This window comes from Lepidochelys olivacea (assembly GCF_965140295.1).
Source record: "Lepidochelys olivacea isolate rLepOli2 genome assembly, chromosome: 16".
In the NCBI taxonomy this organism is placed as follows: Eukaryota; Metazoa; Chordata; order Testudines; family Cheloniidae; genus Lepidochelys; species Lepidochelys olivacea.
Window position 1 is genome coordinate 5,045,858 of NC_140426.1, and position 25,281 is coordinate 5,071,138.

At 50.7% G+C, this 25,281-nt stretch overlaps 1 protein-coding gene across 5 annotated transcripts in view; it reads right to left on the minus strand.

The window, feature by feature from the left end:
- Positions 1 to 1,275: 1,275 nt before the first annotated feature.
- FBXW5 (F-box and WD repeat domain containing 5) overlaps positions 1,276 to 25,281 on the minus strand; it is a 58,680-nt gene continuing 34,674 nt past the window's right edge. The window contains exons 1-10 of one of the 5 annotated variants that reach the window (XM_084650351.1): positions 23,358 to 23,399; positions 22,609 to 22,724; positions 20,721 to 20,938; positions 17,263 to 17,420; positions 14,889 to 15,063; positions 13,933 to 14,081; positions 11,372 to 11,861; positions 4,548 to 4,695; positions 3,030 to 3,242; positions 1,276 to 2,314 (exon numbers count right to left, since the gene is read on the minus strand). In XM_084650351.1, coding sequence (XP_084506477.1) covers positions 2,068 to 2,314; positions 3,030 to 3,242; positions 4,548 to 4,695; positions 11,372 to 11,861; positions 13,933 to 14,081; positions 14,889 to 15,063; positions 17,263 to 17,420; positions 20,721 to 20,913 — 1,773 coding nt within the window. In that variant the 5' untranslated portion in view covers positions 20,914 to 20,938; positions 22,609 to 22,724; positions 23,358 to 23,399 and the 3' untranslated portion in view covers positions 1,276 to 2,067. Of the gene's footprint in view, positions 2,315 to 3,029; positions 3,243 to 4,547; positions 4,696 to 11,371; positions 11,862 to 13,932; positions 14,082 to 14,888; positions 15,064 to 17,262; positions 17,421 to 20,720; positions 20,939 to 21,158; positions 21,178 to 22,608; positions 23,016 to 23,357; positions 23,409 to 25,281 lie in introns of those variants that run through there. The other 4 variants (XM_084650355.1, XM_084650354.1, XM_084650352.1 and 1 more) reach the window with 4 other exon arrangements.

The following is a 25,281-nucleotide window of genomic DNA, read 5'->3' on the forward strand; positions in this document are numbered from 1 at the left end:
GGGCTTGTACCTCATCTAAAGATGAGGCCGTCTGACGATTCGAGCTTGGATCCTGTGTAGTAGAAAGCCACTCTGCAGCGAAGAGCAGAATGTCTGAACAAACAGACCACCTTGCCGTGCCCAGGCAGTGTGGAGCCAGCACTAAGCCCAATGCAGCAAGCAGGAGAAGGGTTCACACAATCTCCCAGCTATTTAAAAAATCCCCACACTGGGGGAGTGAATTTAGTTTTCTTAATGGTCAAACAGCTCCAAGGGAAGTATCCATGTTTTCCAAACCATTTGCAGACACAAACTCCCTGCTCTCTGGGGCAGTTGTTGCTGCTAGTGACAAGACAGACCTGGTATGTGAACTGCAGGTGGGGAGATGGGGGTGGAGCCCCTGGAGCCTGCTGCTGGGGGAAGGGGAGCAACACTATTAATCTTGCCAGCCCGCATAAGAGGAATTCAAACCCTCCATGTCCACACAGCACAGAGGCTGCAGCCCAGAGGACTGACCGAAAGCAGAGCGTACAGACAACAAACAAGTACGCAACTTTCTCTTCCTCCCCAGCCGTCCCTGCTGTGCAGGCCACAGCCACTGCTTCCCAGTTCAGAGGCCTCCAAATTCCAGCCTGCTATGTCCAAAGCTGCTGAGACATGCAGCTTGAAGATACTGGGAGCTGCGGTTACCAGCACCTCAGAAATCCTGGCCTGTGGATTTGGATCCTAGATCAGACACCCAGTTAAAATCCTAGGGCTGTTTTCAAAGACAAACTAGTTCTTAAAGAGGGATCAGCTTTGACCAGGTCCAGCTACTGGAAGTGAGATATTTTCCCCTCATCTCCCACTGCTGGCTTTAGAAGCCCCCATCAGTCTTGGCTTCCCTAGGCTGCCTCATCACACCCAGCTCTAGGGGACTTGGGTGAGACCAGGAGTGCAGCATGACCAAGCACAGCAAAGACTGACTCATTGTTTCCTGAGATGATTTGTTAGATGAGAACTTAAAGGCGCTTGGGGAGGCCAGTACCATAGCAGGGAGAAGTCACCCCCAGTGAAAGAGCACTTGGACAGGTCTCAGCCAGGTAGCAGTTAGTGAGCAACTCGGTGTCAGCTGGGATGGCATAGGCACCTGCTATGTCCTGCAGACCAAATACCAAGAGTTTCCAACTGTCACAGCATGAGCTACACTCATGGCCAACTCTAGCCCATAAGCTGCCCTCATTGAAGGGGGAAACTCAGCTTTGTGATCACCACTGCAGTGGATTGCCTGGAAAACACCACATTAGGCAACGCAACTGTAGCATCTTAATGTTATTTAGCAGCTCATCAAGATCTGTCCCATGTGACTCACCAGCTCTCCACGTACCCTTGTGTGGAAGCCAGTGGTGGAGATGCACAGGCTCACAGCTACTGGAAAGCAGCAACCGAGGCTTGCCTTGGGCTCTGGTAGGCCCGAGGTGGAGACGTGGGGCAGAAAGTTGCTAGCTGCCGTCAGCAGAATCTTAGTGCTGGCAAGCCAATGCACGTGCCATAATGCTGTGCCCTTCTAGAGCGAGCGCCTCTTTTGAAAGTCTCTTTGCTTCCCAGTTTGTATTCAGGACCTAGCTAACCAGTAACACCGTCAGCGCCTCCTGCAAACAGACATCAATAAAACAGCTACTAAAACAGTCCAGTTGTGACAAGAGCAGTGCTGCGACATTTCCCTTTGGCAAACTGCTTTGCAGCCAACAGCTCTCAGTGAGGCTAGATCCCAAGCTCTCGAAGAAAAATAAGCCACCAGAGTCTGTGCTGATCAGTGACCAAAGCTTGGCTGCAAGTAGCGTGACCGCCTAGCAGCACTGGTGAGATGTGGACGGGGAATTTGCCCTGCAGTGACCCGCTAAGGCCCAGATCGGACCCAGCTCACAGGCTGCAGTTTGTAACAGTTTTGTCAGATGCGAGCCATTGGCGGGAGCGCGAGGTTCTCTCTTGGGGTAGGATCCTTCCAGGACCTTTTGCACACAGCTACTCTCCATCTACGCTCCCACTGTCCAAAGCACAATAGAGGGTGTGGCTGGAGTGAGGCAGCAGCATGAGCAGGTGCCTGGCTCAGCTCTTCTGGTTCATGAGCCAGGAGAAGAGCAGCTTCCGGGGCTTAGGTTTCCTGGCTTGGTGGATGCGCACTGTGCGGGGGGAGCGCCACACTTTGATGGTGGTGTCATCACTGGCTGTCAGGAGCAGTTCCTGCTCGATGGGGCTGAATACCACCGAGTTGACCACGTCGTCATGCTGCAGCTTGGCCAGGCAGATGTCATAGTGCCGGTCCCAAATGTAGCCATGACGATCCTCTGCCCCACTGCATTGAACAGAAGACACCAGTAAGAACCCAGCTCGGCCAGAGGGAAAGGGGCCCTAACCCGCCTTCCCCAAAAGCCTCAAAAATATATGGAGGAAACAGGTGCCTCTCCCCTAAGGCCTGGGGTTACACCCAAAATACTGACCCAGCTTGTGTCCAGCCCTCACAGCTGTGAGGAAAACCTTTCCAAGAAGGAGCCAAGGGGAATCGATGCAAGGGTGTTTGTCTGAGTTTGCAGTAGTGCTGGTGTGAGTTGTGCTGCTCAGTTCAATGGGTACTCATCAGTGTCATCTTTAGGGTTCAGAGTTAACTTACCCATCAACATGCTCCTTCCACAATCCCAAACCACCAGAAGCCTCGACTATCTCCTCCCCAGATACCACCTTCCAGAGCTCCCTCACCCAGTACTGTCAAATCAAGAGCGCGGGGACAGCATAACATACTGACTGCTAGCCTCGTCACTGCACTGAGCACGTGGTTGGCAGTCATCCCATTCGGTACAAGCCTAGTTTTTCAGGTAAGTCGCGCTGCTGAAGGAATTGCCTGAGTGCCTCCGAGGCTGGGCCTTGTGCTGCAGAATCTACCCCATCTCAGCCACAGACCTAGCTCTATAACAAAAAACCAAGGAGCACAGCACAGAGGTCCGGGGAACTGGGTTTCTCTCCCCTCCCATCCCACTAGCTTTGCGGCCAAGAGGGACAGGCCCACTGGGCACCTGGCTACGAAGTCCCTGCTGACATCAAGGAAGATGAAGAAGCATTCATCGTTGGGGGTGTAGGCCCGGTGCGCGCGGAGGGCTCGCTTCACCTCCTTCATAGTTTTCAGATCAAACACATGCAAGTCAATCTCCTCTGCGATGGGGGGTGGCTGCATGGGATCAGAGATCACACAGTCCCGCGGCCAGGACCGGCTGTTCACATACAGGTACCTAGGGGACAGGAGGGGAGAGGTTACACTGCTGGGTCACTGCTCCAGTAACTGCATTACCATCCGGTCTAGAAAACCTCTCTGGCATGGCTGTGCTAGGGCACTGGCTGGTTTCACTGCCTGGCTCTCCAGTGCAAGCTCGCAGCCGTGGTGTTTGGGTTACAGACTCTGGAGGATCAGGAGCCTGGAGTTTTGGAAACAGACGTTTATATGAATTATTTTTAAGATTTCAATTAAGCCATTTCCATCCCTGCTCAGTTCTGCAAGTCGGAACCCCCCAAGTGCCTAACAAAGGGCCTTTAAGTACGTGCTGCTGGGAAACTCCAAGGAGAGTTCATTTTATACACCAAGCTCCTCTATCGAGCCAGCCACTCAGAGGGCCTGGCCCAGCTACAGAGCCAGAACAAGAGCACACAGATGGGGAAAACATCTCCTTAGGCAGCTCCTGCATGCAGTTACTAGAATCAGCATCTGGCTGGTCCCCAATTCCATTCCTATCCCTCCCAGCCAAGACTCCTGGCCACCACTTCCCCGGTGTGGGCTAAATCAAGCGTCCCTCCCCCACTTCTGTCTCTCTCTCTCTCTCTCTCACACACACAGGAGAAACAGAAACATACAAGACAAGAGGAAAGCCCAAGCTCCCCGGGTCCCTGCACTCAAGAGCAAGCTACACTCAGCTGAGCTAATGGAGAGTCCTCTCAACTCTCTCCCCGACTTGCTTGAGAGGGGAATTCCTTCCTGACCCCAGATCCTGTGACCAGTTTAACTCTGTGCACATGAGCGAAGCACCACCATGATTACATGCAAGAGCCATTTACGCTCCGAAACACCCTCTGGGTCCAGTGCCCCACTACAGCAGCCTCTGGCATGGAGCAGCTTATGCATGCCGTGCCTGGCTGCAGGGTCACTTCCCTGCCAGCATGGAGACATTCCTCTGCACAGTGCTGTAGTTGATAGTTTTCAGAACCCAGGGTTAGACCCCAGCAGAGCCAACTTGGCTTATCACCCTGCTAATAGACACATTAAGTTCCATGCATTTTGCTTTGTGCCAGGGGCCGGGAGAAGAGATCTCAAATACCAAGGGCCTGTCTAGTCTGTGCCTGTGTACACGCATTAATGAGCCCATGGAGGAAAGGGACAATCCCTTTGCTCTTCTTAAATAAAAAAAGTCACCAAGCTCTGGAACCACCCCCCCCCACACACACACACACACTAACTACACTTAAAGTGATCAGCTGGTGGCCAGTGGCTCCATCCCCATGGCAGACCCTCTGCTCTGCTGTGCCTCGCATCCTGCCACACCCACCTGTGATCAGGAGAAAGGCCCATCCCAATAATGTGACCGTGGATGTCGATGACATGATCCAGCGAATCAAAGAACTCGTCCGAACGTCTCTCCTCCCCAAGCACCGGTCCAGCAGTCGTCATCTGATGAGGCAAGATCTGCTTAATCCCTTCAGGGGAAAGAGAGGCAAAAAGGGGGATTAGTCTGCTCTGCAAGAGGGCGCTGCTGCTGCCTGACTCATAGGTAACATTCAAAAGCCAAAGGACTGAGGGGAGCTCCCTGCAGGCTCCAGAGCAAGGAGCGTCCCTCTGAAACCTTATTACAAGCTGCTAGGAGTGAGGAAACCCACATGGGGGACCCTGGCTGGGAACTGACTCCTTTATGACAAGGCTCGGGTGGGGACTGAGAGTCATGGTACAGTACAGGGCATCAGTCCCTCGGCACTCTCCTCTGCTGGCTATTCCTGTGGCACCAGCCCAAAGCATCATTTGTGCCCTTCCAGTGAGGTTTGCAGCTAGGATGGGGGTGTTTAGTCCCTTCACTCCCACTGTTTACAGCCAGAGCAATTCCAAAAGCAAACACAAAACACTTCCTTTCAACGGCTATAATCTCCTTGGAACTAGGTTTAACCGGGACCAGACGATTACTGCAGTGGTGGTTTCCTGATGCAGTCATAGAATATCAGGGTTGGAAGGGACCTCAGGAGGTCATCTAGTCCCACCCCCTGCTCAAAAGCAGGACCCATCACCAATTAAATCATCCCAGCCAGGGCTTTGTCAAGCCTGACCTTAAAAACCTCAAAGGAAGGAGATTCCACCACCTCCCTAGGTAACGCATTCCAGTGTTTCACCACCCTCCTAGTGAAAAAGTTTTTCCTAATATCCAACCTAAACCTCCCCCACTGCAACTTGAGACCATTACTCCTTGTCCTGTCCTCTTCCACCACAGAGAATAGTCTAGAACCATCCTCTCTGGAACTACCTCTCAGGTAGTTGAAAGCAGCTATCAAATCCCCCCTCATTCTTCTCTTCCGCAGACTAAACAATCCCAGTTCCCTCAGCCTCTCCTCAGAAGTCATGTGTTCCAGACCCCTAATCATTTTTGTTGCCCTTCGCTGGACTCTCTCCAATTTATCCACATCCTTCTTGTAGTGTGGGGCCCAAAACTGGACACAGTACTCCAGATGAGGCCTCACCAATGTCGAATAGAGGGGGACAATCACGTCCCTCGATCTGCTCGCTATGCCCCTACTTATACATCCCAAAATGCCATTGGCCTTCTTGGCAACAAGGGCACACTGCTGGCTCATATCCAGCTCCTCGTCCACTGTCACCCCTAGGTCCTTTTCCGCAGAACTGCTGCCTAGCCATTCGGTCCCTAGTCTGTAGCTGTGCATTGGGTTCTTCCGTCCTAAGTGCAGGACCCTGCACTTATCCTTATTGAACCTCATCAGATTTCTTATGGCCCAATCCTCCAATTTGTCTAGGTCCCTCTGTATCCTATCCCTGCCCTCCAGCGTATCTACCACTCCCCCCAGTTTAGTATCATCCGCAAATTTGCTGAGAGTGCAATCCACACCATCCTCCAGATCATTTATGAAGATATTGAACAAAACCGGCCCCAGGACCGACCCCTGGGGCACTCCACTTGATACCGGCTGCCAACTAGACATGGAGCCATTGATCACTACCCATTGAGCCCGACAATCTAGCCAACTTTCTACCCACCTTATAGTCCATTCATCCAGCCCATACTTCTTTAACTTGCTGGCAAGAATACTGTTGGAGATCGTATCAAAAGCTTTGCTAAAGGCAAGGAACAACACGTCCACTGCTTTCCCTTCATCCAGAGAGCCAGTTATCTCGTCATAGAAGGCAATTAGTTTAGTCAGGCATGACCTTCCCTTGGTGAATCCATGCTGACTGTTCCTGAGCACTTTCCTCTCATGTAAGTGCTTCAGGATTGATTCTTTGAGGACCTGCTCCATGATTTTTCCGGGGACTGAAGTGAGGCTGACTGGCCTGTAGTTCCCAGGATCCTCCTTCTCCAGTCCTGAGAGAAGGTCCCTTCCCTGCTGCCTGGGAACAAGTTAACTGAGTTGTAAGAGTACGATTCTGTCATGAAGGTCACGGATTCTATTACCTTCCAGGACCTCTGACTTCTTCCACAGTGGCGGCTAGCCCCGGGAGTGGCAGAGCTGCTGGCTGGCTGACTGCTGGAGCGGTGGCCCCGTGGGGCCGGGTCCACCTCCGTGGGGCCGGAGCAGCAGCCATCAGCCCTTGCCACAGGAGCAGTGGCGGGACTGGAGCAGCTGCTGGAGTTCAGCCCCTGGCAACGCTCTGACTGACGGTTAGTCCCCCACAAGTGTATTTTAGTAAAAGTCAGGGACAGGATGCAGCCTTCTGTGAATCTTTGTTTATTGCTCACACTTTGTGATGTTATTAATATGAACTGTAGATCATTGTTACAACCAAAGTCATGTAGTGGCACCAAATCTTGTACAAAGGAGGTCAAGTAAGGTGTCCTAGACTTTTACTAAAAATACCTATGACAGAATCTTAACTGTAGTCATTTGCAACAGATTCCTCAGAGGCATCCTGCAAAGGCAAATATATGTATGCAGAGACAACCGAGTTGGGGGAGGGGGGTGTAGTCAGACATTTGGTTTACACCTTTTTAAACTCACTCTTGAGAGAGAAGCTCTGTGCTAAGGATCTTGCACCAACCCCTTCAGTAATTGGCAGAGAGCTCCCAAGCCACAGCTCTGAGTCCTCCAAGCTGGATCAGTCCTGGGACGATCACACTCAACACCACTACCAGTTCTCAGTAAAACACACTTCAGGCCTTCACACTAGGAAATCAGATTGGTATAACTACATTGCTTAGGGGCGTGAAAAATCCCCATCCCTGAGCGACAGTTATACTGACCGGTTCACACAGGAGAATTTCCCGTCAACCTAGCGCTGTCAACATAGCTGTCACCTCTCAGGGAGGTGGATGGAAGAACCCTGCCGTCAGCACAGGTAGTATCTTCACTGAAGTGCTACAGCTGCATTTGAAGTGTAGAGAAGCACAGAGAAGTGTGGAAGTGCCCCAACTGCCAGCCTTTTTGGGCCACTTTCCCGTTCACTCCTCACGGGGAGGGTACCAACCAGGTGTGTAAAGTGCTTTGAGATCTGCTGATGAAAAGCACTGTGAGAGCTGGCATTACTGTTATTATTTAAATGTGGCTGTGCCTGGTGCTTTTTATCTGGCGATCAAGGCAATTTACAAGCCCTCAGTGATTGTGCCCACAATGCATCAGCTTGTGGGCAGGACCAGAGTCACATGAAAAGCCTGTTGTGACACATGGCTAGGAAGGGTTAAACATCCTGCAAAATCAAAAACTCTCATAAGACATGTGGGGAGAGAATGTTTGTGTTTTTGGGTATTTACACATGTATGAGTAGGGTCAACAACGTAATCAACAGTCCCTGCCTATGCTGTATTCCGATAATTCAGAGGTCAAAAGAACATCCTAGCATTGAAATGATTGTAAAAATGGGATCTCTCGGTATTCATCTCTCTTTGAAATGTACTGTGACTGGTGGAGGAACAAGCAAACTGCCTTATGTTAATTCTATAGCTAAGTACCGGTGATGGACCTCCTTCAAAGTCATGCTAATAACCTTTTGAACTCCAACTTGTCAAAAACATGACATTGTATAAAAGGTCCTTGGGTCCTGATTCTGTCATCTCAGAGCTGCTTAGGCTTCATCAGGGGAAGTTTGAGTTGCAAGACTGAGTTCCTAGTTATGCTGGGGGAACGCCCTGAATATGATATTTGGACATAGGTTATAGTCCAATGACCTATTTCTGAAAGAACTCTTTGCAGCTATGAAGCTCACCATCTCTGCTGTCAATCTGCACCTCAATGAATTGAACTCCTGTCTGTCTGTCGGTCTTTTAACCCTACTCTCTCTCTCGTTTTTTAATAAAGTTTAGTTTAGTTAATAAGACTTGGCTGTAGCGTGTATTTGGGCAAGATCTGGAATATTCATTAACCTGGAAGATAATGTGTCCGATTCTTTGGGATTGGTAGAACCTTTTCTTTTATATGATGAAGTAAGATTTACATAAATTTCATCATATCTGATGTGGGTACCTGGATGGAGGCTTGAGGCTGGATCACTTTAAGGGAACTGTGTTGTTTGTACTTCTTTATTACCTTACTGGTTACTCAGAAGCTGTTTTATGCTGGCTTGGTAAATCTAAGTATTGGAATATCCACCAGGTTTGTCTGCCCCATTCTTTGCGGTTCACCCTAATTGAGTGACCACAGCTGGCCCCCACTAGGACCCCAGTCACACCTGTTTTCTGTACAGCACAAAGGGGCACCAAATAGGTTCCCTGAGGGATGTTTTACCACATGAGCACAGCACCATTACAGCTGAATTCCAGCTTTGAGGTCCTGTCTGGGAGGTGGCTGGGGAAATCCATCCCAGCAGCCCAAATGAGACGCAGCTGAGAGCCTATAACAGGGGCCCTGGGTCGCAACTTTGCCTGGACCTCAATAGGAAAAGGAGATGACCTTTTCCCTGGCTCCTGTGACAGGTTTCATTTGAATATTAGACTAAGTAGCACATTTCCTGGATTCAAACCTAGGTCTGGCAGAGAAATCCTGCAGCATGGGAGGAAAGGGAAGCCACCAAAGCACCTGCCAGAGAGCAGCACAGGTCAGATGAGTGAAGCCAAGAGCTTTGGTAGCAGGACTGAACTCTGGTCTCACGTGAGTCAATGACACACCAGTAGGGCATGTAAGACTTCCAATAGTGCACCCAACCCATCGGAGCAGTGTGCTCCAAGCATGCAGCAAGTAAATTTAAATACCAAGTCCTTGGGGCAGAGAGCAGATGCAGGAGGCCTGTTCTACACACAAACCTTTCAGCAAACATTCTGTGATGCCTGCCATTGGGAGAGGAAGAAGCCAGTGGTTTGCCCTGGTATAAGATCACTCTCTCTGCTTTAGGCAATAGTTCCAAGTTAAGAAATCCCTTTAATTCAAAGGCACCATAACTATCCCACAGAAGACTATGCTGGCAGCTTTACAGGAGCCCAAGGGCTGCACATAATTTGCAGTTTTCCATTTTTCACATGGTGCTTCAGCCTATGTACACTACAGGTCCCAGCATGCAATATGCAGCCTTGATCCAAGGGACCTGACTGCTCACATCCAGATGGAGCATCCTGTAGCCACCAGGGCCCATGCTGAAAAGGTGATGTCAGGCCAAGTTGGAGGATGGGCTGTACTTTTCTCAACACCAACACAAGACCAGACGGCAGAATATTACAGCCTGCTGGTGGTGGAACCTAGAGATGCTAGTTCTACATTATTGCAGTGTTACAGTGCACAGATAAAGTCACAAAATGCCAAAGCTAGGGTTGGACACATGACCTTAACTCTGCCCCTTGTGTATATCATGCACTAGGAGTCAGGCTTCAATTATATGATCAAAGACTATTTCCCAAGTGGCTCATCTTAACTGCTTTCTACAAACTTAGAACCTGGAAAGCCTTCCCTTCTGGCTCAGGCAGGTGGTAAAATCAGATGAGAGCCAAGAGAGCAGGAGGGGATGGAGGCTGAATTGGGGAGTGCAGGCAGGGGAAGGAACCAGGAAGATGCAAAGTTCGCTTCACCACAGATGCAGAGCAGGGAGACCAAGAGCAGCTTCCCACTCCCTCCCCTTCTGCTTGTACTAGAGGTGGTTGGTTCCTCCCTGGCCTTGGGCTCTGTTTCTTAGGCACCTTTTGAAAAGAAGCTAGGGGGTAGGTGGGGGAAGGATCAGTTGTCCCCACTCCCATTCCTGGTGGCGACACTCCTCACAGCTCTAGCATTTGCCCTAGCCCCACAGGGCTCTTCCCACTCAAGGCTCCAGCATGGGGGACGGAAAAGTGGAGGGAAAGCCCCCTTCCAAAGAGGCTGTCACCTGGGACTCTGGCAGTCAGCTGCCAGCACTAGTGTTGTGGCTGTGGCTCTGTCTCCGCAAGGGAATGAGGCAGGGGCTGGAAATCACTGAACCTTCTACAATTAGACCACTTAAAAGTGGGGTTCCAGACCTTAGAGAGTGCCGTCTGTGGGAATGCTTTGGCTGAATGTGCAAAGCCCTAATATGCTGGAGGTCTGAGCACTCAGATCTGAGCTGATCCTCTTCCAAGCTGCCCTGAGTCTCAAGGAGAACAAGCCAAACTGGGAGAATCAGAGACATATAAGGTGTCAGCATTGCCAAGAGCTCCCATATAACTGGTTGCACCTGCAGTTTTCTAAGTACTACAGAAAGAAAAAATAAAAATACATCTGCTGTGCATGCTCAGTACGTAGCTTGCAGACGCTCGGAGCTCTTAAACCCAGCAAGGGCTCGAGCCCTCAGACAGGTCCCTGGCTATGACAAGATTTACATTTCTCTAGCTGTAACTAAATACAACGGGTGGCTAGATTTTTATTATTAAAAAGTTCTAGGGAGTTGAACTTTTTTTAATCTCAAAACAGCGGACAGGATTTTGCATAAACTTCCCAGAAAGTTTCACCTTTGGCCAGAGACCAAGTCTGGAAAAACACAGCCTGGTGGGAAGCATTTTGGAAAGGGGTTATAATGGAAGCGGTTTTGAAACCTTAACTACAGAAGGCACCTAACAGAAATCCACTGTGCTAGGAGGTGACCAGAGCCTCTGCACTAAAACAGCAGTTCACTTACAATAAGGCACTGAGTCAGCAAGTGGACTGTCATTGCCCAGCTTTGTCCCTCAGACTGTGTTGTGAACGTCAGAGCCCAGTGGGAGCCCGAGCAAGGCAGAGCTCTGCTACTCACCTATCTGGTGTGGAGAGTAGGTGAGGCATCCTGTGGTGAAGATTAAGTATTTCTTCTTGTTACTGGCCTCTGTGGGGAGCTGGGTTAGTTCAGGCAGTTTAGTCCGGTTCCTAGCAAGCAGCTCTGCCACCTTCGTCTCCAGCTCTCTCTCACTCAGGACGGGCATCACACGGCCTTCAAGGATGTCATCCAGGAACTGCTGCAGCCCATCCTCTGCTGTCCCGCTCCCACCACCCGGTGATGCCTGCGCCACTGGCTCTCGCATCACCTTCTGCTTGGGCTTCACCTCCTCTTCCTCACTGTCACTGCCAAGGTCGAAGACCTGGTAGGGAGAGGTAGCAGCAGCCAGCTGCTCCTTGTAGTCCAGGAGCAGGTCCGGGGCATCATAGCGGCTGCAGTCTGCCACCATCACTGTCCGGATAGTGCTGGCATTCAAGTTCTGGATTTTGAACAGTCTCTTCACTACATTCACATTCTCAGACTCTATGCCCTGTTAACAGAGGGGAGAGAGTGCACAGATGCCTTCTCACTGTGACCAAACAGTACCAGAGAGCACAAAAGGGCTCAGAATCACTTCTACAACAGACTTCATAGGAGCCCCAAACCCTCGAGAGAGGGAGCCCTCTCTAAACGACACTGTGCCCTTTAGGGCTTTTCAACAGAGGCTGTCAAAGCACTTTACAAGTGATGGTGAATGGAGCTCCCTGGAGATGGGCCAGTATAGCAGGTCCCCTCTGTGCCTCAGTTTCCCCACCTGTAAGATGGGAAGTGACTTACCCAGGGTCACACAGCCAGACAGTGGCAGAGTTGGGAATAGAACCCAGAGTTCTCTGCTTTAGTCCTCTAGCTGACACCGCCTGTCCTAACATACATAGGTTCAGGAACAAAGCTTCTATTCTGACCACTGGTTCGGCATGATTGGCCATTCTAGGAGCAGAAAAACAGTTACCAATTTGCTTCCTAGAGTTTGTTTCTCCATTTCCTTCCTTTGGGAGGGTTTCACTGCAGCTACTTCATCCTGCAGACTGCTTCATCTCGCAATCTGCACTGACATAGGCTGCCAATGACATGAATGCTCCACTTCTTTGGGCCTGCAAATTGTCAACACCATTAAAAAGGGAGTACAGGCTAACGGGTAGAAAAAGGACTTACAGGGTCTGGCTCAGAACTTGGGGAACTCAACATCCAGGCTTCATTTTCCCCCATCTGTAAAATGGGGGAATTAAATCCTTACCTCTCAGGGGCTGCGAGGGTTAACACTTCAACGTTTGCTCAGCACTGACAGATCCCTGGTGCTTGTATAATAAAGACTGAGGTTTCATAGCACTCAGTGAAAGATGAAGGAGCTATTCTCATTCTATAGGGCTGCCGGGGCCAGCAACAAGACAGCGATGGGCTGCCAGGCAGTGTTTGTCCACCTTCTCCGGAGCAGTTTGTAGTAACTGATGCAAGAGGCGGCAGATGGAATAGAGCATGCTTGAGCCTAAAGAACTGAGGGGAAGGGGCACAAGTGGCAAACTAATAATAATACTCCCATCTGCTATGGAGAAGCAAGGGGTCAGCCTGCCAATAGAAATACAATACCTGCCAATACAGCCTGCTGTAGTAAGGCTCAATGAGGAGAGCTGTACAAACAGATAGTGCCTGTCAAACGAGGATCTCAAAGCGCAACAAGCAGACTGAGCTCAACATCCCTATCCAACACCTGCCTCCCAGGGGGAGGAACTGTTCTCCCTATTTCACCAAGGAGGAAACTGAGGCACAATGGGTAAGTGAATTCCACAGGTCACAGCGAACCCATGACAGAGCAGGAGCAGTGCTTGGATCCCCCTCCTTGGAAGCCGCAAAGTGCGAGACAGCACTTCCTCCAACAAGTCACATGACATTCACTTCCCTCATTTCCTCTAGCAAGGAGGATTCTTTGGCCCATCTGTGGCCATATTAATTCCCTGTCCAGTGAGCACCTGTGTCCCATAAGGCCAAGCACCCAGATATGATGGCAGGTTGGCAACAGCTGACAGACTCCAGCCCTAGGCACCCAGCTCTCACAGGACCCATCAAGGCATCCAATGACTCTTAACCCACCTGCTCACCATGGCTCATCCTCTGGTCCCTTCCAGAATGAGACCCTGGGCTGGACTCCAGTGTCCATCCCCATTAAAACAACACGAGTGCATGGAAGCAGACAGCACAGAGCCACATGGGAAGTGCCCACTGCAACGGGTGCTGTGCCAGGGAGGCAACGGGGTACTGGAGGGCCGCCTTGAGCCAACTCTACCTTGAGCCTAAGCTCTCCACCCCTCTTAACCTTCTCCCAAGTTCATGCTATCACTGTATTTGCTCCCAGAACGACCCTAACTCCCACTACAGGAGGCATGATCGTGGGAGAGTGCTCCGTTCCTCACCCCTGTTGGCAGTGCCCAGGGTTCTCTAAGGCATCGGTCCCCAAAAAGGGGGCTCAGCAGTGATGTCAGAGAGTCAATGTCTCACACCCAGCTGACGGGAACTGTCCAGGCTATTAAACAACCCAGAGTCTGGAGAAGCATGGCCCTGGGACACACCTGGAAGGCATTGTTCAGCCACAGCACAGAGCAGGAGGTGATGTGCCCAATTCGGTGCAGGTTGCCGGAAATCAAGTTGGTTTCATTCAGCCAGCAGCCAAACACATCATAGGGTTTATTCCTCACCCTGGAGAGGAGCGTGAAGTTCTCTGTAGGGAAGGAGAAAGGGGGAGGATAATACAGCTCCACAGAAAGGACCCCAGTGAAGCAAGAGACAGGACGCACAGGACGGGGATTCAAGTCAGAGGCCCAGCTGATCCCTGAAGCAGAGTGGATGTAAAGATGGATGGTCCCTCTTACAGCTTATCATCAGTGTGGATTCCCAACACACTCTGCCTTTCAGTGGCGCTATGGTAACTAGCAGCCAAGATATTCCCCTACATCATACAAGGGCTCTCTCTCTTTCTCGGCGCAGTGAGCGTCACTGTCGATTTACAAGGGCCCACAGGTTTTGAGCCAATCCATCCCTGTAAGAAGCCTCCACTTGGGTAGGGATCCCAGGATAGAGATAGCAGGAGATACTGTAACTCAAGATTAATATGGTCCCAGGACTGGAGCAGCAGAGGGCAATCCAGGCCAAGAGGGATGTTCATCAGCAAAGCTCTGTGATATGACAGGAAAAGACCAGCTAACGGTTTTGTGACTCAGAGGCTATTGGCAGAGCTGGGAGATGGGGTAGCCTCAGGACTGAGCTGTGGGGGAAAGCTTGCCCACTGCCTGCTCTCCTGCTGCCTGACTGCGGCATCAGTGCCTCACTTTCAACAGCATCAGAGTCTGCCAAAGGTCCCTTTTAAAAAGGGACATGAAAAACCCATCCAGTCCCTCTCCTAGCCATGGGCCAAGTCACAGCCCCTCCGTCCTGCCACCTTCAGCTTTCCAAGGGCAATTTGAGTCTGTGGCTATCCAGCCAGTTCCACACTCACACCAAGGCAGAGCCAAGCTGAAATGAGCATTACCCAGGCTAATGACAGCGATCTCTCCTGACGAGCAGTTGCGAGGCCCCACAAAGACCCCTGACACCAGGAGGAGGGAGTCATCCGAGTTGAACTGGGAGAACTGGGTGTAGCTCCAGTTGTACAGCCTCATGTTGGAGCTGTGGAGCAGGGAAATGGCCAGCTCGTTGTTCCAGATCTGAGGACAAAGGGGACAGGGCAGGCTGTTTCACTCAGAGCGTGTCATTAACCAGGATTCACAGAGCACCAGTCAGGAGGCACGGAAGCAAACAGATGGAGATGTGCTAACCCCAGCCTCGCTGCCAGAAAGCCATTCAGAAGGGAACCGGAGGGTTTGCAGTCATTGCTATGAAGATCTTCGATGAATTTGGCCCCAACCAGTGCACTGCCCCGTTACTATCATTCCCTCAGCCTCAGAGGGCTGGTGCTCTGCAGCACTCAGGACAGTTGTTCCTCTGAGAGCTCAGTTCTGCCTCCTGGTTCATTTTAGGGTCATTTCCTAGGTTCCCTCTAAGCTGCGTGGCCCCCGATTAAGCCATGCGCAGGGGCTCAGGGCTGTGGCAGGGAGAGGCGCCCCTCACCGCCAACCCCAGCGTGGACCTGCCGCGGCCGGAGGAGAGGAGCCCCTGCCTCGGCCCGACCCAGGCCTGCCGGAGCTGCCAGGGAGAGGAGCCCCTCTCTCAGCTCAGGCCAGCCCCACTGGAGCTGCTGGGGCCAGGAAGAAGCACCTCTCCCCTGGCCCCAAGCTGCTGAGGTGAGAGAGGGCTGGGAAGAGTCCTCTTTTCCCACTGCAGCCACGGCCCAGCCTGCACCCCTCATCCCCAGCCTAGAGCCTGTACCTCCCCACATACACCCCAACTCTCTGCTCCAGCCCTGAGCCCCCTCCCATACTCTGAACCCCTCGGCCCCAAGCCCACCACATGAATTTTGTTATGGGCACCAATATGAAGGTGATGTGTCACACAGGGTCATGTCACACATCACCTTCATATTGGTGCCCATAACAAAACTCATTCCGCACACGTGCATAAGAAATTAGAGGGAACACTGGTCACATCCCCCGGCTGGGGGAAGGGCCTGTGACCATCTTCATTTCTGACTGCAGTGGGCCCCAGTGCAATGCGAGTGGGATTGGAGCTGGGCCCAGGCCCTATGCTAGCAGAAGTCACTGCAGTCTGTCAGGATTCCCTGGTTCCTGGCAATGGAGTTGGTGTCTAGTTAGGGATACCTGGCCTTAACTTAGTCCACCTTCCAACCTCCACACCGCCACTGGCCACCTCAGCAGTCAGGCTGGACCCTGCTGCACCCAGCCAGCTTTCCCCAGGTTAGGGCCAAGTGAACCCAGTCAATGTGCAGAGCCCCCCAGATGAGGCACAGGGAGGGGACATGACTCACCCACAGGGACAGCGAGTCAGTAGCAGAGTCAGGAGCCCTGACACCTAGACCCACAAAACTGTTCACACCACTGAGGGATAGCTCAGTGGTTTGAGCATTGGCCTGCTAAACTCAGGGTTGTGAGTTCAATCCTTCAGGGGGCCATTTAGGGATCTAGGGCAAAAATTGGGGATTGGTCCTGCTTTGAGCAGGGGGTTGGACTAGATGACCTCCTGAGGTCCCTTCCAACGCTGATATTCTATGTCTATGTCTCACTTGTTTCTTGGGTCCCCTTCCTACTCTCCTAATCCCTGCCCAATCATTGCCCAGGCTGGGGTGACAGCACACGGCTTGGGGCTTAGGTCAGAAATCTCAGCGAGGGAGAGCTCAGGCAAGGGAATTACATTAGGGGTCTGTTACAGGAGCGGGTGGGGAAGGGTCAGTGGCCTGTGATGAGCAGGGGTCAGATTAGCCGATCATGATGGTCCCTTCTGGCTTTACAGTCTATGCATCCAGAGACTGCTTTGCAAAGCCAACTCCCACTCCTTCCCCAGCCAAACCCTTGTCCCTATGCAACCTGCCCATAACCTCCACAACCCCTGCTTCCCCTCCTTGATTTCTATGCACTTAGGAGAGCCACATCACACAAGAAATGCACTAAGCCCTGTAAAGGAAGTAAAAGAGGTCTAGTAAAGGAGTCCCAGAAGTCACAGTGATAACCAGCCACTCGGAGAAGGGCCAGACTGAGCAGTCCGGATGGCCCAAAGCCCCACAAACTCAGATGCTCCTGACCTGCCCATCATGCCTCCTCTGCTTTCTGGACACTAAGAAGTTTCAGCCCCAGAATCCCTCCCCACAGCTCCTGACTAGAAGGCCTGACGGCACTAACCAGAGAGGGTCAGCATATAAGAGCTCAACGGAAGATTTTCACAGCTGGAACCTGAATGTGGCCAGCTTAGATGAGTGAATAAACCCCTCAGAACAAAAGCTGCATGCCCTTTACCTTAACTGTGCAGTCCTTGGAGCAGGATGCAAACAGGTAACCTGTGTGGGAGAAGCTAAGGTGTAAGACCTGGTCATTGTGCTCCGTCAGGGTCTGCACTTCCACGCAGGGGATGGTGTCATAGAGCCTCTGGAAGTCCTCGTACCAGGAAACAGCAGCTACAACACATGCGGATAGGAGGGAGGAGTCAAAGCTCAGCATAAGTGGAAGCCATAAAGCCACATGACTTGTCTATAACAGGGACTTGATATTTCTCACTAGCGTTAGCAATGGCAGGAGCCCAAGTATAGACAAGGCTGCCATAGCCGCAGCCATTGCTAATCAGATTTTCTCTGACCATCTTAATAAATACAAGGAAACATCTATTTGAAGGATTTTAACTCAGAAACATTGGTGGGTTCTAAGCCACACTGCGAGATGTAGGAATCACCATGGAGAGTCCAATGAATGCCTATTGTTGAGCCCTGAGCAGAGGTTAAGGTGCAAACCACATGTTAGGATGCATAAGGAATGGGATAGACATTAGTAAGAATATTACATCGTCATAGAACCACAGGATTAGAAGGGACCACGAGGGTCATCTAGTCCAGTGGTTCTCAACCAAGAGTACATTTAACCCAGGGAATTATGCAGAGGTCTTCCAGGGGGTACATCAACTCATCTAGATATTTGCCTAGTTTTACAACGGGCTACATCTAAAGCACTAGCGAAGTCAGTACAAACTAAAATATCATACAATGACTTGTTTATACTGCTCTATATACACACTGAAATGGAAGTACAATATTTATATTCCAATGGATTTATTTTATAATTATATGGTAAAAATGAGAAAGGAAGCAATGTTTCAGCAATAGTGTGGCTGTGACACTTTTGTATTTTTGTGTCTGATTTTGAAAGCAAGTATTTTTTAAGTGGGGTGATACCTGGGGGCACGCAAGACAAATCAGACTCCTGAAAGGGGCACAGTAGTCTGGAAAGGCTGAGAGCCACTGAGCTAGTCTAACCCCCTGCCAACACACAGGATTTGTTGTGTCTAAACCATCCAAGACAGACGGCTGTCCAGCCTCCTTTTGAAAACCTCCAGTGAAGGAGCTTCCATGACTTCCCTAGGCGTCTGTGCCATTGTCCAACTATTGTGGTAGTTATATACATTAATTGGGGACCCTCATCTGAAATGCTGAGTTCCGTTCTGTTCCCTCTGCCAACAATGAGATAGAAAAATGAGAAGTCCAGAAATGGTCTGTGGTCTGAAGAGGCTTCTAGATGAAGTGGGACTGAGAAGAACAGGGCCTGTTTAATTTAGAGAGGAGATGCAACAGAGGTGCACAAAAATACCTCAGGACCTCTCACAATATAAGAACCTGGGGACATTTAGTGAAAATGAAAGGTCACAAGCTTAAGACTCAAAAGAAAGATTTTTTTTAAACAAATGCATAATTTGTGTCAGTGAGTTCCACAGGCCAGTTTGAGGACTGATGAGGCCAAGGATTCAGAGGAGGAGCTGATCTTTATATAGGTAATGAGAACATCCATAGTTATGTCAGATAGTTCAAAAGTTAGGGATATCCACTCTCCTGCTGCAGGGTATAAAGCAGCCACTAACTGAGGGCTAGGAAGAAACTCATGGGCAGCATATTCCACAACCGTCCATTAAGGGAGTCTTCCACCTTCCTCTGTAGTATCCAGCACCGGCCCCTGCTTGACAGAAGAGTGGGCTAGATGGGTCACAGCTCTAATTTGGCATTCCACTAATGCTCCTAGTCACAGCAGCCCCTGGATCCCATTTACTGAACCTACAGACATGATGCTTCTCCCTAGGTTTGAACTGGAACCCTGACATTGTAGTCCCTTCTCAACAGGGGCAGCTTGACACAGGCAGACCTACCTACTGACCAGACTGGGGGGCTCTGCTCCTTTCCATCAGTCCCCTAGGGTGGATGACCTCTTTGAAACTCCAGTTCAGCCACTCATTTTGTTGGCAGTATCCTTTAATATCGGCCTCTTGTCACAGGTATGTCACACAGGGAGAGCAGTACAGGCCAGTGCACCAAGTGCTCTAGCTATTTTGTTTTCAGCCCCCCACAGAGCTGGGGAAGTACCCAACCAAATTCCTGGACTTACTCTACTGCACTAATGGGTCCAATGACATAACAGCAGCTAACAAACAGGTTTGCCAGCTATGGCCACAGAGTAAACAGGAATTAGAGGAGCACATGCACAAGTCAAACAAAACTAACGTGGAAATATTAAATACATCTTCATTTTGCATTTACTTATGCTGGTTACAGCTAAAAGCCAGTTATCCAAGGGTCTACGGTGACAGAGAAAACCTTCAGGGTTCAGAAAACAGGCAGCAGCCCCATGCTGGAGCTACAGATCCTAAAGGCTGCAGGGTTGAAGCCAAGTGGATTTTTGCAGCCATTTTTGTACTTTTCTCCCTCCCCCAAGAATGGGTTCTTTGCTCACTCATTCTTCACAGCATGACTCTCCTGCCTCACTCAGCAGGAAGGTCAGGCATTCTCTGCCTCTGCATCCTCTTGATTTCCCACTCTCGTCCACAGGAGTGGAACTGGAGGATGAGCACATGGCTGCTGTACATGTCATATGGTGGGGAGCAGAGTTCCGCAGAATCATGATAAAGCCTGCACCTCCCAAGTGGGACTTGTATGCATCTTGGCAATGCCCAGTCCCTGAGTCCTCTCAGCAACAAGGGTCTGTCTACACTAGGAATATGACCTGGTGATCCATGGTTAAGGACCACTGTTGTCTTCCTTGGCCAGTCCTCAACCAGTGGTTGAAGATGTTCAGGTGCAAGGCCAAGTGAGACCACAAGTGGATAACACAACACCACCATAAACATGAGATTTGTTGTACCTGCTTATGCCCTTCTTAAAGGGGCAATAATCACCCAGCAGCCTGGTCTAGGTATTGTAAGAAACTGTCAGTCTGCAGACGGGTTTAAAAAAAATCTTTAAATTTTAGACATGGATGGGGTAGGGGAGGGAAATCTCTGAATTTTCAGCAAATTCCATTCCACAATTTTCAACAGGGTCTGATGGGCAATAGACCCTTTCCCCTCTAGGTCACTATGTGATGGCTGATGTTCCCTGAACTGCAATCCCGAGTTCATGTCACATGGACCAGTGCCCATGTCACACTGACCTGTCTAAGAGGCCAAGGATTAAATAATCTACTGGGAGCTGCATGTCCCGCACACATCTCAGTGCTTAGCTTTCCAGGGATGGGCCTTTATAGAATACCATCAGTCAGAGATGGGGTCCCTACAGGTCAGAGGGGGGCAAACTGGCAGGGCTGCATGGAGGAAATCTTGTGCTGCTGCCAATGCTGTTCCTGTTTTGTGAATTAACAGGACTGTGGTCTACCAGTCAGCTAACCCAGCCCTTTTCAACAATGCAAAATTGATAACTTACTAAACATAGTTAAAAATACCAGACCTGGGTGCCGTGGCACTTCCCGAGAGACCCTGTAGTATCTATAGAACAGCTCCTTCCACAGGAACTCATCCCGGGCCACCGCATGCCATTGCCGACACACCAACCCCACCGAGAGCACATCTACGTGGTCCAGGTACAGGAAAATCTCATAGAGGATGCTGTCTGGGAGAAGGGGACTATCCCCAACATCCATACTGTCATTCTGTCACCAAAGGGCTCTGAAAATAAACAGAGTGGGGAAGTTGGTGCCTGTTCGTTACAGAAGGTAGAAACGTCCCAGGTTGGGGTCATGCAGAGTAGCAAGGTTCTCCTGTCTGATCAAACTTATTGAGAGTCATAGAAGGAAGGAACAGCAGCTTTTTACAGGAAGCAGCAAACACACACATAGGGAAAGTGAGAAATTTCTAAATTCACATTACCAATCACTGGTGTTCGTACCGTAACATTTGGTGGTGTGCTGTGGCGTTGTTTTTAAATTCCCTTTGACTTGATCCTTAATGATTTTCTTCTGGTTTTTTGTCCCCAAACAGAAATGGCTTCTTAATGAATTTTCTACTTTTATTTTTTAAGGTAGCAACTCTTTAAGGCTCCATACTACCGAGACGGACACTAACATTTACTATGAAATTGTTCACATGTGAAAGGTCACAACAAACAGAGGCCCTAATACTACAAATGCTCACATATGGGCCTAGTTATTCATGTACATATTCATACAGTGACCCCCTACACAGGCTGTCAGCAGTGTTTGACTCTGGGACTTTCAGCACAAAAGCACAGCTTCTAGTACGTCAGCTAAAGAACAAGATCTATTAGCTGGGGGCAGTAGGAGGCAGCTACACTCTGCGTGGGCCAACCCCAGGTGGGGTGGTAATGCAGGGTGTTGGTCTCAGGATATTAGCGAGACAAAGCGGGGGAAGTAAGATCTTTTACTGGACCAACTTCTGTTGGTGAGAGAGACCATAATAGCAGCTTTGTGTGGCTCAAAAGCTCGTCTCTCTCACCAACAGAAATTGGTCCAATAAGAGCGATTACTCACCCACCTTGTCACTTTACAACCTTGTTATCTATCCTCCTCAGGGAAGGGTAAAGGTCTACATTTTGGGTTTCAACCCCCAGCTATTGGCCCAAGGCAGAGGCTATTATAGAACTGGCATCTAAACAGACACGAACTCTAGGTCAGCTCAGACACGCATGAGAGGCTTACCCTGCTGGGGGGGGTGGGGGAATATAGAACACATTTGCAAAGTGGGCGGCATCTCTCGCTCTGGGAGTGGTCCACACAAGAGGCACCAGCCTGCTACTGCTGACAATTAATGGACCTTGTCCTTTAACTTAGGAGGTAGACATCTAAGCTTTGGTGCTGAAGGTTCCAGGTTCAAACACTGCTGATGGCCCATGGGGGACTGAGACTTCAATGGGGTACGCACATGTAGCCAGAATTTGCTGCTGCCGCTCCACATTTAGGGCCTGATCCTGCTTCCACTGGATTCACTGAGAGAAGGATTGAGCCCTGAGACTTTTTCAATTATCTGCATTAACACCACACTTTAATAATAGTGTGCATGCCTATAGCACCTTTCATCTAGGGATCCCAAAGACCTTTACAAACATTCATTAATTCTCACCCCACTCCTGTGAGACAGGTATTATTATAATGGTATCCATTTTACAGCTGGGGAAACTGAGGCACAAACCAGTGAATTGGCTAATGCCATACAATAAATGAGAAGTAAAACTATTCTCCTGCTTGACAATATTCCCTCTTTGCTCTTTCATCTTGATGGACTACAGCTGGATTTCAAAGACAATAATATGGACCGTAAAAGGCTGTAGCCAATTGAGAACTTTTTGTAATCTGGAACAACAGGTTAAACAGCATATATACCTTTGACTCACAGTTCGTAACAACCCCTCAGAAGCTTGGAACTGTGGTAGTTCTTAGCAAAACCCCCATCGTCTCCTGTGCATGTGGACAGGAGAGCACCGGTCATGGGTACTGGGCTACAGGTAGAAAGAGGGACTTGATAAGATAATGACCCCAGATGCAGACAGCATGGCCTTGGTGCAAGATGCAAGGAGCCCCAGAAACCACCTCTCCACTAGGGAGCCGTATAAAGAGGTTTCCATCAGCTCAGCAGGCTTAATTAAGATAGCGATGCAAATGCCCCAAGCTACCAGAACCCAGCCTGCAGCAGGGCTCCCACTAGCCCCAGCGCTGGCACAAGTGGCTCTAGGTCTTAGCATCCGCCACTACAGAGCAGTGGTCTAGGGCGACTAGACGCTGAGCTCCCACCCTACCGGGGCCCCTTTAAGCGGGCACAGTCTCTCCCATTTCCAGCCTGCCTCGCGATAATGCAGGAGCTGGACTGTTAAATAACCGACCCTCTGCCAGCGGCTTGACACACACGGGACCGGCGTGCGCGGCAGCTCCGTGCCGGGCAGAGGGCGAGGCCGGGCAGGCGCCTGTCAGAGGGCAGCGCGCCCGCCCCCTCTGGGCCCCTCTGGGCCCCCGGCAGCCCCGCTGCAGCCATTTGCTGGCCCCAGCCCGCCAATGAGGACCCCCCCGTCTCAGGCTCCCCCCGTCCACGAGCCAGGCCCCGGCAAGCTTCGCACTGCCCCGGCCAGATCTCCCACCTCAGCGCCCCGGCCCCGGCCCCGGCTCCTCCCCACGGCGCGGGCTTCCGGCCCTCCCGCTCCTCGCTTCCGCTCTGGCCGAGCCGCTCTAGCCCCTCTCTATGGTCCGCAGCCACGCCCCCAGACCTCCCCAGGCCAGATTGTCCCATCCCAGAGGCCCCATCCTGCCCAGGCCTGACTCATAGAGCCCAGCATCGTCCATGCCTGGAGGCACTCACGTGGCACAAGCCTGTCCTTCCCTGCGTCTCCCGCCTGGGTCCTGGGTGGGGGCTGGGGACAGAGGGCTCAGGCCCTGAGCTGCAGGCACCAGCCTGGCCCATTGGTGCACAGCTGCTCAATGGCTGGCATCTGTGCCTATCAATGTCAAAGAATCACTTACATGCCTGACTAATCTAATCGCCTTCTATGATGAGATTACTGGTTCTGTGGATGAAGGGAAAGCAGTGGATGTATTGTTTCTTGACTTTAGCAAAGCTTTTGACACGGTCTCCCACAGTATTCTTGTCAGCAAGTTAAGGAAGTATGGGCTGGATGAATGCACTATAAGGTGGATAGAAAGCTGGCTAGATTGTCGGGCTCAACGGGTAGTGATCAATGGCTCCATGTCTAGTTGGCAGCCGGTATCAAGTGGAGTGCCCCAAGGGTCGGTCCTGGGGCCAGTTTTGTTCAATATCTTCATAAATGATCTGGAGGATGGTGTGGATTGCACTCTCAGCAAATTTGCGGATGATACTAAACTGGGAGGAGTGGTAGATATGCTGGAGGGGAGGGATGGGATACAGAGGGACCTAGACAAATTGGAGGATTGGGCCAAAAGAAATCTGATGAGGTTCAATAAGGATAAGTGCAGGGTCCTGCACTTAGGACGAAAGAACCCAATGCACAGCTACAGACTAGGGACCAAATGGCTCGGCAGCAGTTCTGCAGAAAAGGACCTAGGGGTGACAGTGGACGAGAAGCTGGATATGAGTCAGCAGTGTGCCCTTGTTGCCAAGAAGGCCAATGGCATTTTGGGCTGTATAAGTAGGGGCATAGCGAGCAGATCGAGGGACGTGATCGTTCCCCTCTATTCGACATTGGTGAGGCCTCATCTGGAGTACTGTGTCCAGTTTTGGGCCCCACACTACAAGAAGGATGTGGATAAATTGGAGAGAGTCCAGCGAAGGGCAACAAAACTGATTAGGGGTCTGGAACACATGACTTATGAGGAGAGGCTGAGGGAACTGGGATTGTTTAGTCTGCAGAAGAGAAGAATGAGAGGGGATTTGATAGCTGCTTTCAACTACCTGAGAGGTGGTTCCAGAGAGGATGGTTCTAGACTATTCTCAGTGGTGGAAGAGGACAGGACAAGGAGTAATGGTCTCAAGTTGCAGTGGGGGAGGTTTAGGTTGGATATTAGGAAAAACTTTTTCACTAGGAGGGTGGTGAAACACTGGAATGCGTTGCCTAGGGAGGTGGTGGAATCTCCTTTCTTAGAAGTTTTTAAGGTCAGGCTTGACAAAGCCCTGGCTGGGATGATTTAATTGGGGATTGGTCCTGCTTTTGAGCAGGGGGTTGGACTAGATGACCTCCTGAGGTCCCTTCCAACCCTGATATTCTATGATTCTGTGATTCTAAGTATGCAAATCAGAACCCGGGCCGTAAAGTAACCCCCAAAGGGTGAAAAGGGGACACAAAGGTGCAGCGTTTCGCACACAATCAGGACGTCAAGAGCAAAATTAAGACACTGTGGGGGAGATGAGAAGAAATTCTTTCACGGCCTGGACACCACTGCTAGGGGCCAGGGGAATTGGAGCTGCTCCTGTATGTGGCCTAGCTGAGGTTACTGCAACCCGATGGGAAGCTTGGCATGACTGGAATGTTAAAGTCAATGGTTAGAGCCTGGTCTGTGAGAGGCAGTGAGGACGAGTGGATAGTGCATTCA